Genomic DNA, 13,192 nt, shown 5'->3' on the forward strand with positions numbered 1-13,192 from the left:
TCCCGAGTATATGAAATATCTAGGGGGATTCTTATGTCTGTGGCATCATCTTTATCTATACCAACTACTTTTGTTGAGAAATATGGCTTGCCTCTTCCATGCCTCTCAGCCTTAATCTGTTGATATACTCAATTTATTTGGCTTTCACTGTACCCTCTTCCTTGGAATTCCTTCTTCAAATCTACTAAATTAACAAAGACTTTGTCATCGCTAGTAGTGAGGCGTGATGATCTGAGTGCTTGTCCCTTTATTATATTTGAGAAAATATGGGGTGGGTGCATGCTATCCCATTGTAAATAACAGGGTTGATAGCATTCTTTTCTATACATCCTGGTTTCAATACCTGAACTGCTTTGTTGCACTACTATATCCAAGAAGTTGATTTCTAACCTCGACTTCTTGGTAGTAAATTGTAGAAAATTATTAGTGTTGTTTAAATCTGTACATAATTCATCCAGTGCTTCTTCACTACCCTTCCACCCAATAAACAGATCATCCACAAAGCGTCTGTATATCCTGATCTATGTATTCCCTGTATACTCAGGAAATAGATAGTGTGAAAAGCATTATAAACAAGAATTGGCACATTTTACTAGTTGATGAGCAAACTGAAAGGTGGGTAGGGCAGAAGCCTAAATTCACATATAAAAACAGGAAAAGTCTTAAACAGCAATTGTGTTATCTGAGGTCTAATGTAATCACTCATGAATTGGAAAGAGGCACAAGGAAGTGCGGCAAGTGCAATTACTGTGGATATATTGATACATCTAGGTTTTTTAGGCACCCCAAAACCAGATATTTATGGCAGATTAGAGCTAAAGCCAATTTTAATAGTAAAGACTTAGTTTATTTAGCCTCCTATGTTAAGTGTTATAAATTTTATGTTGGCAAAACCAACCACCATCTCAAAACCAGGATTAGAGACCATCTATATTGCACAGAAAGGGGAGAAGAATATAGTGCATTGGCTAAACACACTATATCTATGGGGAATGAACATACGTTCTTATTCCAAGTACTTCATGTACAATATGCCAATGAAAGACTTGGTGATTTAGTAAATGACACAGAACTAACAGAACTGAAATGGATTTTTAGGCTCGGAGCCCATAGAGGGTATGGGCTGAATGATACACTATCCCTCTTACTTGTCTTAAGAAATAAGAATATTAAGAAATGAGTTTACATGCCATAGGTTTTATGAAAACTTTTTATAATGATATGTTTTAGCATGTTATTGAACTTGTATCATGCTAAATTGATTCATTATATGAATGAACAATGGTTTTAAATATGTATGTACCTTTAAATATTTTGGAGGGAAACTGGTTTGTGTTGATTAGGCATGGTATAAAAACCTGAGTCTTTTATTAAGTGTTATGATGTGTCTGAGGAAGTAATTTTTTATGAAAGCACTTACACAGTACATTTTTGTGGAACTGGAATAATAAACAGACTTGTGGAATCTTTAACAGTGTGCCTGTCTCCATACCTTGGGATTTTTTTCTGATTTATATCCGTTGATTAAATGGCCTCGGCCATATGTAATTTGACGTTTTAAAATGTTGAGCATGTAAAGTGAATCCATATATACATATACATTTATATACAAATATACATTTCTAGCTAAAGTCTAAGTGCTGCACGACTGTCTTTGCAGTGTTTTACTGCTCAGAAGTAATGTCTTTCGGCTTTTCCGAGTTAGGGGTCGCCGCAGCAGAACTCTGGTCCACTTATGATTGGCAGTGGATTTTTACAGTGCCAAATTGCCAGCCCGACGCCCACCCTTCAAAGAATGCGCACCCATTCATGCACGCACCTACCTGAATGTCTTTAAACATCACTTGGCCATGGGGAGGACATGCAGATGCCACACAGAAGGCGTTCCAGAAGAGAATCGAACGGGAGAACCTCTTGCTGTGAGGTGACAATGCTAACCGCTGCACCACCGCGGATGATGTTTTGCTGCTCAGAAGCTTGGAAGGTAAGTCTGCAGTTTCCTATATCTCCACTGTACTGTTTTTTTGCATTAATGTCCTGAGAGAAACTGTACATTAGTCATTACCTATTATAGAAAATAATAGCAGTATGTTGTTGGTGGGTTTGCGAAACTCTAAACAACCCGCACTACTTACACGTTGCTACGTTACGCCTCTTAAGCTAAGTTCTTATATGTGGTACACTTTGTCCCAACAGTAAAAAGCCTAGCTCGTCACTTTATTTCACATTTTTAGCCAGCATGGTATTATTTAAGCCTAGCTTGTCACTTTATTTCAAAGCATGGTATTATTTAAGTGTAGCCCCTCACTTTATTTCACATTTGTAGCTAGCATGATGTTATTTAACATTGCTACATTATGCCTCTTAATCTAAGTTCTTATACTTGGTACGCTTTGTCCTAACAGTAAAAATCTTAGCCCATCACTTTATTTCACATTTGTAACCAGCATGATATTATTTAAATAATTAATATTGTGTTATTTTGAGGATCATTAAAATACGGATAAAGTTCACAACTGCTTCAGCATGCTTTTAATATTTGTGAGGAAAAACATTTAGAATCATTAGGTACATGGGAGGTGGAGAGTAGAGGCCGTGAAGCTATGTGTCAGGCAGGGTTTGGGTGGAGCTTGCTACTGTGCATCTGGTGGGTATGGGAAAGTCAATGTAACCTAATTTTTTGCATTTTGTTATATTTTAATCATTTTCTTTATGCTGCTTTGGCAGAAATTGGTCCTTAAAGTATCACTCCAGTCACAGCCCTTGACCTTCCACCACCTTTCATAATCTGGAACAAATTAGCAAAGTGTGTAACACTTGCAATTTATTAACAACTTCAACTAGGAAGCTCAAATGATGGTTAAAATATGCTTCTTATACTTATGAAAAGTTATTTTGATTAATAATATGATTCATGGATATCAGTTTAAACAATTCTTAAAACTGAATGTGCGACAATCCTCCATACCTCTCAACTGTCCCTGATTTTGACCCAGATTTTAGGTCTGTCCCTTTTAATTCCTCTTAAAACTGGTGACTGTTGGAAAAGCTGGTGACTTGCACTTAATATGATAGTAATAGAGCTATAGGCTTCTTTTATTAATTCACATTCTGCTATTCTGTCAATGCTTGAAGTTAACAGTACTAATATTTTAAAAGTGCCCCTGATTATTTCTAGATTTTTCCCAGATTCTTTTGAGATTTGTCCGTGATTGGTTGAAAGCTATATGTGGAACTGCGGGGAACATACACTTTATCCTCAATGAGAAACGTTCCTCATGATGACGGGCATTTGGGAGGTATGAGTCCCCGATTAAAAACTAATTAATAAAGAAATCAACTTTCTGAAAACATAGACATTATCTCATTTAGGAAGCTACAACATGCTTATGTTTTACTCCCATAATACAGACAGTGTTTGGGTGCGCGCAACCTTCCTGCTTTTTTCCACTGGACGCCAGGAACTTAAGGCGAATATTTCCTAATTTATTGTACCTTACCGATATGTTTCTCAGCACCTCATCTAGTACAGATTTTGACTACATTTCCCAGAACAGTTTAACGTGCCCCTTGCAACCCGGAACTGTATCAATGTAATCTCTCCGAGTAGTAGCTCTAACGAGAAAGTAAAGTAGTCTGTACATGTCACAGAACCGGTCTCTTTATAAATTTGAAATGTAATTATTTCAAATTTGTACTGGAATTTATCTGCGCATGTTAAGAGTATTTGCAAAAAGATTAGTCTTCGCTGGTATCTAACGGGATTAGAAGCGGGAAGTGGTGGGCTCTTAATGACGGGGTAACTCAGGGACTACCATAGCAACTGTAGACGCTATGGCAGGTAAGATATGTTCAAGACAATGAGGACACATAGGAGATTTCATAGTGCGATATGGAGTGCATTAATTTTAAAGGAGATCCTGGGTTCCATTTTTGTCCAAGTAAGCCTTTAGATGAGTCATAAATGGTGCAAAGGCTGTAATCATTTAGTAAAGATTACAGAAAGGGGTATGCACAAGCCCTGTTATTTTAGTAATTTAGCAAATCGCTCAGCCAGTGCAGTCTGGATAGGCTTTTAACAGTGAAAGTAGGTTTTATATAAGTATAGTTTTTGTTGTTTCTAGAGCTTCAAATGGATCTCATTGCTCTGTACTACGCACGTCTATCTGTCTAGTCTCGTGCTTTGTCTTTATTTTGTTATGGGATATAGCACTGACAGAGAAAATAAAAAAAAATGTTTTTTATGATATGATGTAGTCTTTGGTACTCAGTTAACATGCCAGTGGGACTGAAGTGTATTATCAGTGATGCAGATGCGTGGCTGATTGTTCAAGCACAGGATAGTGTAGTGGTATAGGTGACCCTAAGCAAATCACTTCTCTTCCTCTGTGGTACCATGTCATCCTTGAGCAGTAATCAGTACTGGTTAGCAGCAATAAGATAAATTAACTGTTTCATCAGCTTATATTTCTAAATGTAAAAATGACAGTAGAGTTTAATCAAGTGCATTGCCAAGGGAAATGTTAAAATATAGAAAGTTAATAGAAGGCTGAAATTGTCTTGGGATAGAAGATGGAATGTGTAAGATGCAGCCATATCAACTGCTAGCTGTTGTCCATTTCATTGTAACACCGTTTCCAAGCAGAGAGTTATGCAAGTATTATAGAATGTAGGTTTTCATCTGACTGAGTTGTGTTATTCCTTTCTCCAGTTCCCGCAGCTTTACTCTTAACTTTTTTTTTCTTAATTTTTCATGTGATTTTGCCCAGTACTAAGCTACTAAAATATATTGTTCCTTTCATTATCTATGTTTTTAGTTTTGGATTTATTTGTAATGTCTTACTCTGTATTTTGTTGCTGCAGTTGTATTTTCCTCATTTATCTCTTGCATCTTTGGAATCAAACTTTAGTTCAGCATATATTTCATGATTATCAATTTGTGCTGTGGATAAACAGATATTTGTTGTTTTTTAAATATGTAATTACACCACACTTTCTGTTTCTGTTGCAGTGATTAAGCTTTGTGAATCTGTGGCTTCCTCTGAGTGTTTTTTTTGCAAATAGCCACTGGAGCACCTCCTTTGCAGGGAGGTGGCAATTTTGTTAACAGCAATCTTTCAGCTTGATAATAAGTGGAGCCAAAGATAATCACATTGAAGTGAAAATTATTCGAGATATTGATCTGCAGTGGGCAAGTAGTTTTATTTCTTTGGTAAAAGGCACAAAAAATCGAGGCTATGTAAGTGGAGACTGTCACCATATAATAACCCATCCAGAGACAAGGGTCTGTTCAAAGCAAAATGAAGAACAAATGTTTTGACCTGTATAACTGTACAATGGAAGTAACTGCGTAGAAGATTTGTAGATGGTAAGTATTCTTGTCTTTGGTCATAGTGTCCTTTAAGTTGTAGTACAGATAATGTTTTTGATTAGCTTTGACAAAAGAATTCTATTTTGTGTGTATTGTTACTGGCATGAAAGGAGTCCTCCATGGATTGAATCTGTACATTTCTAAGCAAAGTTTTCACACTGTTTTAAATTTGGTTAACTCTTTCTTTGAAAGGGTTATATTTTCTTAAGCAGAGGTTATTTTTCAAGCTTTCTTCCTAGTGAGAATGAGCACATTGATTTGTGTTTTAAGTAGGGTATGGTCTTATCTTCATATTTAATCTAATCACTCTGTACATATTAATTTAATTTGCAAGGTTTTTGTAAGCCCTTACTTTTGTCTTTCTTTCCATGCTTAACTTGTTAATGCCTCATTTTGCATGTTTGTTCAATATACTATTTTTTCTCAGTTTCATAACATGTATATTGTTATGTTATATATTTTTACAATAACATTAGAGCAGGACTTTTTTTTCATGTGCCTCTTTTGAAATGGGTTAACCCAGGTGGAATTTACTGGTTAACAAATATTAATAAATAGACAGTAATCTTTGTTTTGACTCTGCATTTGATTACACTATGTTTATTTTGGTATTGTGAATGCTAGTCCAATCTTGCTGGATTTTGGGTTTCTGCTGTGCAGTTTGTTGAACTCTCTTTTTTTTTGGATCAGCTATTTATTTATTGAGCTTGCTAACTTTTTGAACTGTTTGATTCCTTCAGTAAGCTATGTGGGTTTTGTAGTGCATTTTTGAAACAAAGACTTTCTTATTAATCTTTTTGGGGGGAGGCTTTAAATCTTTTTGGGTAGATTTATTTTCTGACTTTTTTGAATCATAGCAATCTTAACAATAATATTTGAGCTGTATCAATTCTCCAATGCTATACTAGACACTAAGTCTTCATAATAGGGACTAACTTAATACCGTATTCAAGAGAAAACTGTAGTCAGGGACGATGTTAGCATTTTGGGGGCCCACAGCAAGTGCCAAGTTGGGGGCCCTCCTGTCTTAAACCCTAAGCAACCTTTTAGTTTATGCTGCAGAGTTTTTAGGATAGTACATGCAGACTAAACTGTACCTGCAGTGCTGTTAGAATTTGACAGGCATGTGTACCACATTATGTTGGCCTAGTTCACACAGTGGCATTGATACTATAGCAACTGGCATTTAGTTGCAATGATGATGCATTACAACAATCCTATATACAGGGCTGGTCTTAGTTGAAATGGTGCCCTAGGCAAAGGGTTCCATGTTCCCCACTGCCAACTGTTTCACCCCCCCCCCACATACATACATACTTCAGTGTCCCCCTCCAGGCTTACCACACCATACTCATCATTTTTTTCTTCCTTTTCTCACATTTTTACCTTGCCCTCCAGATTTTTCAAGAAGCTAGGGGCTTTCTATGTGCTCTGAATGTGTGTGTGTGTGTGTGTGTGTGTGTGTGTGTGTGTGTGTGTGTGTGTGTGTGTGTGTGTGTGTGTGTATGTGTGTATGTGTGTATGTGTGTATGTGTGTATGTGTGTGTATGTGTGTGTGTGTGTGTGTGTGTGTGTGTGTATGTGTGTATGTGTGTATGTGTGTGTGTGTGTGTATGTGTGTGTGTGTGTATGTGTGTGTGTGTGTATGTGTGTATGTGTGTATGTGTGTATGTGTGTATGTGTGTGTATGTGTGTATGTGTGTGTGTTTTATTTATTTTTTTTATAACCTTTTCATCCGATGATGGCTTGAACAAAATTATGATTAAGGAAATAAATTCAGCATTGTAGTTCAATTGCACTTTTCCTTGCATCTTTTCAATACAACTTACCTGACCAAAATAGCACAGTCATAACTCTGTAGAAATCAACTGAATTTAGCCAGGGGTTCTGGGGGCTGCCTGACCCCCAGAATCCATAGGGTTACATGGATGCTCTGATGTACATTTTAGAGCATTTTCCCAATCCTTTGATCCAGTGGTGACTTGAACAAAAATCATGAGTAATAATAGAATTTCATTCTTGTTTTTTTTTTTTTTTTTTTTTTCTTTTACGGAAAACAAAAGCTGACAAAATGGTATCTCACAATAAATTAACAAATGTTTGAGAGGATGCATAAATCCTATCCTGGAATAATTCCTGCCTGACTAAACCCCCCCCCCCCCCCAAAAAAAAAAAAATGATGATAGCCACATAATGTGTCTCTCTCTGGTTCTAAATTTGCATGAAAGCAGATGCTCAAATGGCCATGGCTGGTTATGTATCTCAAGTGACTATTGTCATACATATACATTGCATGCCTCCCACTCCTTAAACCTATACCCCAAAGGCAGCCCCCTATATGCAAGTCTGATGTGTAATTGAGAGGATAGTGAAAAAATAATGATCATGATAATGTATTCCAACTTGTTACTCCCAGACAGTGCACTGTTCCTACACAAGCTATAGTAACCTACCTTCTTTTACCTCTGATGTGTAAAATAAATAAAAGAAGCAATGACTACACTGTCTGCAGCCCTATTACAAGCTGTAATGACCTCCTGTGCACACCTCTGAGGTTTCATTGTAAGAAAAATTAAAGAAGTAATGACCACACTATCCCCTGGCCCATACAAATTACAGCAACCTTCTGTACACACCTCTGAGCAGGGCTGGTTTTAGAATGGGTGCAGGTGAGGACAAGGTTCACTACTAGGTTCATTTCAGATTCCATTTATACAGCTTGGGGTGTGGGGGCCACCAGATCCCAAGAAGATCTAAAAGTCTGAATATGCTATGATGTATTTTATTTCTTATTCTTGAAAGATAATTACATAACTTTTTTTTTTACTGTACTCAGATGAGTTATGTATGTCCCTAGCATTATTGTCTGTGTGCATGCACGCAGATAAAAAGTAGTAATATTTTTTACACGCGCACACTGCATGTTTATCTGCAGGGAAACAATTTGCCTACTGCATGTCTTTGACACGTTGGTGGAAGCCAAAGCACCTAAATAGACACATGCATACAATTAGGACATGTAGATTCCACATAGAAAAAGCCACAACCAAGAACTCAACCAAAGCAAAGCACTGTGAAATGGCAGTGCTACTCACCATGCCACTGTGGCAATGAGCAGTTACTTTCAGACACATTCTCTTTCAGCCAAACCACCAAAGATAGCCATCTATTTTGAGTAATGTGCATGTCTGTGATGGTAAGTGAAAGAAAAAAATTGTTACGTGAAATACAGTGCAACCCCTCCCACAAGCGTAATGTCTGGTATAATGACACTTGTGATGTAAAGATATTATAGTCAGATTGTTGTTCTTACACTGCAGCTCCCCACACAAATTGTTAGCTATAGCATTAGTAGTTTATAATGATTTCAGCAAATAGCAATACATTCTATTACACTAGTACTGCCACACCAGATCAGTGACTGTTGTGTAGCAGGTACCAAACACCAGTGGGAGTAAGTCACTTTTACTCACCTCATTGAGTAGTAATGTTTACCTGACTTCACGGAGGCCCCAATTTCAAAAGACTTGGTCTCGGATTAAGTGACCACTAACACTGAGAGCAGACTAAGAGCAGGTGTTTTGGAATCTGGTCCCTGTAGTGAGCCTGTTTTATAGGTGGGCCTTACACTAAATTAAGTCACTTACACTGAGAGCAGGTTTTCTGGACTCCTGGAAGACTTGCACTGAAATGAACTCTTTTGGAATCTGGCCCAGACTGTCTCTGATTTTGCTTCATTTTTGCCTTGTCCCTCATAAAAATTTTGATTTGCTGGTAAATCACTCAGGATTGCAGAAGGTCAATATTTCTTGTTAGAGTTCCATTCTTCTTATTGTCCAAAAATGCATTTGGATGCAAAACATGTTATTCTATTAACTTTTTAAGTGAATTTGAGTAATATTTAAAAGGTGTTCCTGATTTCTTTAGCCTTTATTCTGCCATTATTTTTGGCTTTGCCAAGAATTCTTAAAAGCAAAGAAGTTTGGGGTTATAGTATTTGGTGTCTTGCCAGTGTTTATAAAACTTAATGAAAGTGAAAACTATTCCTAAAGATCAGTAGCATCTTATCTTATTAAAAGCCTAGGTAAGTACTGAGATCATTCACTTTGGGCTGCTGATCTTTAGCGCTTACTTTGCTCGTCTTCATTCACTGATTGCCAGCTTTATTGTAAGAGTGTCCTATCACAACCCTGTTTAAGATAGAGCATGTAATTGGATAATGAATGATCCCTCACCAGTCATTTTTCATCAACCAGCCGCAATATTTGCAGGGCCCTCAGAGTCCTGGATGATTAGTGGGGCTCCCCACAGCTGTGGCTATTGTGGATACCTAAAACCAGCTATAATGTTAGTTGTATTGGAGAGGATGCTTACCAGCAGATTTAATGAAATCAAGGAGACTATGTCAGTGAGAAAGTATTTAATGAGATTATGAAGCCTGTGACCTGAAAAGACACTGTTACAACAGTCAGAGATGTCTTTGAATTTTAAAGGAGTTGATATGGTGTCAATTCTTAGGGTTCTTCATCCTAAGAGTTATCTACCTAGTTTATTTAGTACACAGCATTGCTGTGCTAGTTAATTTAACAAACATGTAAAAATATCAAAATAAAATAACTTGCTGTGATTAGGAGCCCCCAAAGACCAACAGGCCCTCAGCAACTACAACGTTCACTGGTGCCTAAAGCTGGCTATGGCTTTTGGCACTATGGAGAGATACTATCCATTTACCTGCCATATTGCTTCTTCTATTGAAAAAATCCAAATGGAGACATTCTTCTGGTTCAAAAATAAAAATATAAGTTTATTTTTAGATGAAACAATTTCATTCTTTTGAGGTTTTCGTCTGATCTAAATTTTTCTTTCATTTATACAGGTTCCAGTAAAAAAAAAAGCAGTTTTGAAATTGGCGTCTGAATAGTTCAGCCCCAGTTTGTGAGGAGTTTGGTGGAATCCTAAGCCCTGTTTAGCACTGGGAATGTGACTGGTCGAACAAGGGCATGTGGTGATAGGTTAGCCAGGTGGGTGGATGAGTGAGTTGATTACTTGGCTAACTGAAGTAGGATATTTATTTGTGGATAAAGGTGTATGTAGTTATGTTGGAGTTGGTAGAAAAAAATTAGACCTAATTAGTGGGTGGGTGCTTGAATATTGAATTATGGTTGGGTAGTAAGAATCCCGACATTTTTATTATATATTTGTAATGCTTTGTAGAAATGTTAACATAACTCTTTATACTCAAATACCATATGCAGGAATTTTGACTAATAAAAGAACTATGAGCTCACTTTTATGGAGCGGATAAAGAAACGCAGACCACGCGTGAAGTTACGAAAATACATCAAACATAGTTTAAAAGCATCATTTTTTTAAAAGAAAAATAAGTATGTGAAACTTAACCTGATAACTACCACACCTATTGAAACAATGGAACTGCAATGCAGTGCTTTTACCAGAGAGGCTTCATCAGATCCAGTGAGACTTGGGAGACACGGGTATTACAAAGAGCGAGAGGAATACAAATAATATAAATATGTCCAAAGAAGCAAAAAATGCAAACCATAGTAAGTCACTGGTGGCAGTCTCATTAGCACAGCAGGTGGTGCAGTTGTCTTTTGTGGTTGAAAAATCAGAAGGCTGTGGGTTCTATTCCCACACCTGATAGTTGGATTAATTTTAAAAACAAAAAGTCACTGGCTCAAATGAAACCATAACATTTTATTTAATGTGACCCACTGCAAGCTTTCACACTCGGTGTGCTTTGTCATGTGTAACAAACTGGTAAAATAGAATGAAGTGATTATATAAACATTTTTATCTCAGTCAGATGATACATATCAACCATTCCCTTTTAAAACCTAATTAAAAAAAATAAGACACTTGGCTTAAATGGCACTTGTAGTTTGAAATCTATATTAAAATTTTGAATGCTAAGAAAGTGCTATTTTTCCATCAACATGTGTAAAATATTATAATTAATAAAGTTAATAAGACTCAAATTTAAAAAGACTGTTAATAGAACACAATTAGTAAGATAATAAAAGAAATGTGTGTATATATGTACATATATGTCTATTTTTAGATACTTTTATTTGAGCTTAAGGGCACAACTTGTACATGCTTTTAATTGATATAATTATGTTTTCATTTTTTAATTAGTTTTGAAAAGAGATGTATTAGCTGACTGAGATAAAATTGTTTATATAATCACTTTATTTTATTTTTACTAGTTTGTACACTTGACAAAACACAGCTGAGTGTGAAAGCTTGTATGTTTTATTAAATAAAGTGCTGTGGTTTCCTTTGAGTCAGTAAGTTTTTGTTTTTTTCCCATGGACTTTCTTCACTTGGCTCAGAATTTACCTATTTGAGCTACCCATTTTGCTATTTTTACAATTGGATTAATTTTACAACACTGACACTGCAGTGCATCATTAAGTGTGTGGGAGTCGGGGTGAGGTTGTGTGCTGCGTGTGTGTCCTCCCTTGGATGAGACCTTAAACTCAGGCCCCATCAGTCTGAGCTGGTGGTAGCTCGGGCAGAAGTAAAAAATCCCACAGCACTAAAAAGAGTGGGGTAAGTTCCCTGATCCCCTGTCTGAATTTTCCCAGTCTGTGTGAATACTGCTTGTGCCCTACCTTTGAAAAGAGGTCATTGATCTTATGTAGTTAACCCAGTCAACAAAATGTAAATAAAAATGAATAAATAAAGTCTATTCTAAATCAGTAGAAGTCCTCTTGGTTCAATTTTCTGGGCACAAGTATGCTTTATGTGGAGCAAGCAGAATTACTTCTGAGGGGTGGGGGTGGGCGTTGTAGGCTCTGAGGTAGGTAGTACATTAGAGTTTTCCAAAAAGTTTGTTACCCTTGATAGAGTTGTCTTGGATGTGGTCAGGTACATGTAAAATAAAGTTCAGATGTCCATTACTGTTGGCAGAATGTTGGATGATTTTTTTTTTTTGGCTTTTTTTCATGTCCTTGATTTTAATATCATAGGTGTGTCTTGTAGTGCATTTTGTAAGGGCATTAACAGTTTCCCCCACAAAAAATGCTTGATATTCATTGCATTTAGCAAAGTTGACCACATATTTAGTATTAGTCATTTCTAGTTTTGCTGCGATATTTCCTTTTGCTGTTGGGGGAACTCTTCTGACTCCTGACACAGTAAAACTGGCATGGGGAGGGCAGCATGAAAACATGCCTGGTGTTATAGTGGATACTTCCTGTGATGCTGCTTCTAGCTAGTCCTTTTATATTTCTGCCTCCTATATACATAAACAAAGGTTCTGAGTCTAGGATCCTACTTGCACATTTTTACTTCTGAGTATGCTCATGTTACATTTTAATGATGTCTTTTAGTTCACCAGAGTGCCTTGAGTATGTTAGTATCATGCTCTTTGTTCTGGATATTGGTGGTGTTGTAGTCTATGTGAGGTAAGAGAACATTGCTGGTTTTGTTCTGTTTTAGTAGTACAGTAGGTTGGAAGATGCTTTAAAGCAGTCTTTCTTGGCAGGCGCATTTGATGAACTCTGTAAGTTTGGGTCTATATTAGAACATCGAAGTTTCAGGTCTTCGAATGTTCTAATATCGACACCTAGTAACCGAAAACCGGTAAGACCGAAAATTTAGAACATCGAATTTTTTTTCCCTAGGGAAAAAATTTGCTGTTCCAAAACACATACACACAACACAAACACACAGCAATCAACACACACACCTAAAATCTTACACCTAAACCTACAGAAAACTGTACATACACCACTATCTACCCACTTACCTTAACCCTAACCGTAAGGTCCATCACTATCGCGTACACATTT

The 13,192-nt window shown here is 36.8% G+C and overlaps 1 protein-coding gene across 3 annotated transcripts in view; it reads left to right on the forward strand.

Moving 5' to 3' along the window:
* Positions 1-3,603: 3,603 nt before the first annotated feature.
* Positions 3,604-13,192, forward strand: part of FBF1 (Fas binding factor 1) — a 1,798,645-nt gene continuing 1,789,056 nt past the window's right edge. For 2 of the 3 annotated variants that reach the window (XM_044090504.1, XM_044090506.1), the window contains exons 1-2: positions 3,604-3,841; positions 5,012-5,368. In XM_044090504.1, the coding sequence (XP_043946439.1) occupies positions 5,366-5,368 (3 nt within the window). In that variant the 5' untranslated portion in view covers positions 3,604-3,841; positions 5,012-5,365. The remainder of the gene's footprint in view (positions 3,842-5,011; positions 5,369-13,192) is intronic. The other variant, XM_044090505.1, reaches the window with a different exon arrangement.

The sequence above is a fragment of the Protopterus annectens genome, chromosome 12.part0 (genome assembly GCF_019279795.1).
Source record: "Protopterus annectens isolate FY-2018-M chromosome 12.part0, PAN1.0, whole genome shotgun sequence".
Taxonomy (NCBI): domain Eukaryota; kingdom Metazoa; phylum Chordata; order Ceratodontiformes; family Protopteridae; genus Protopterus; species Protopterus annectens.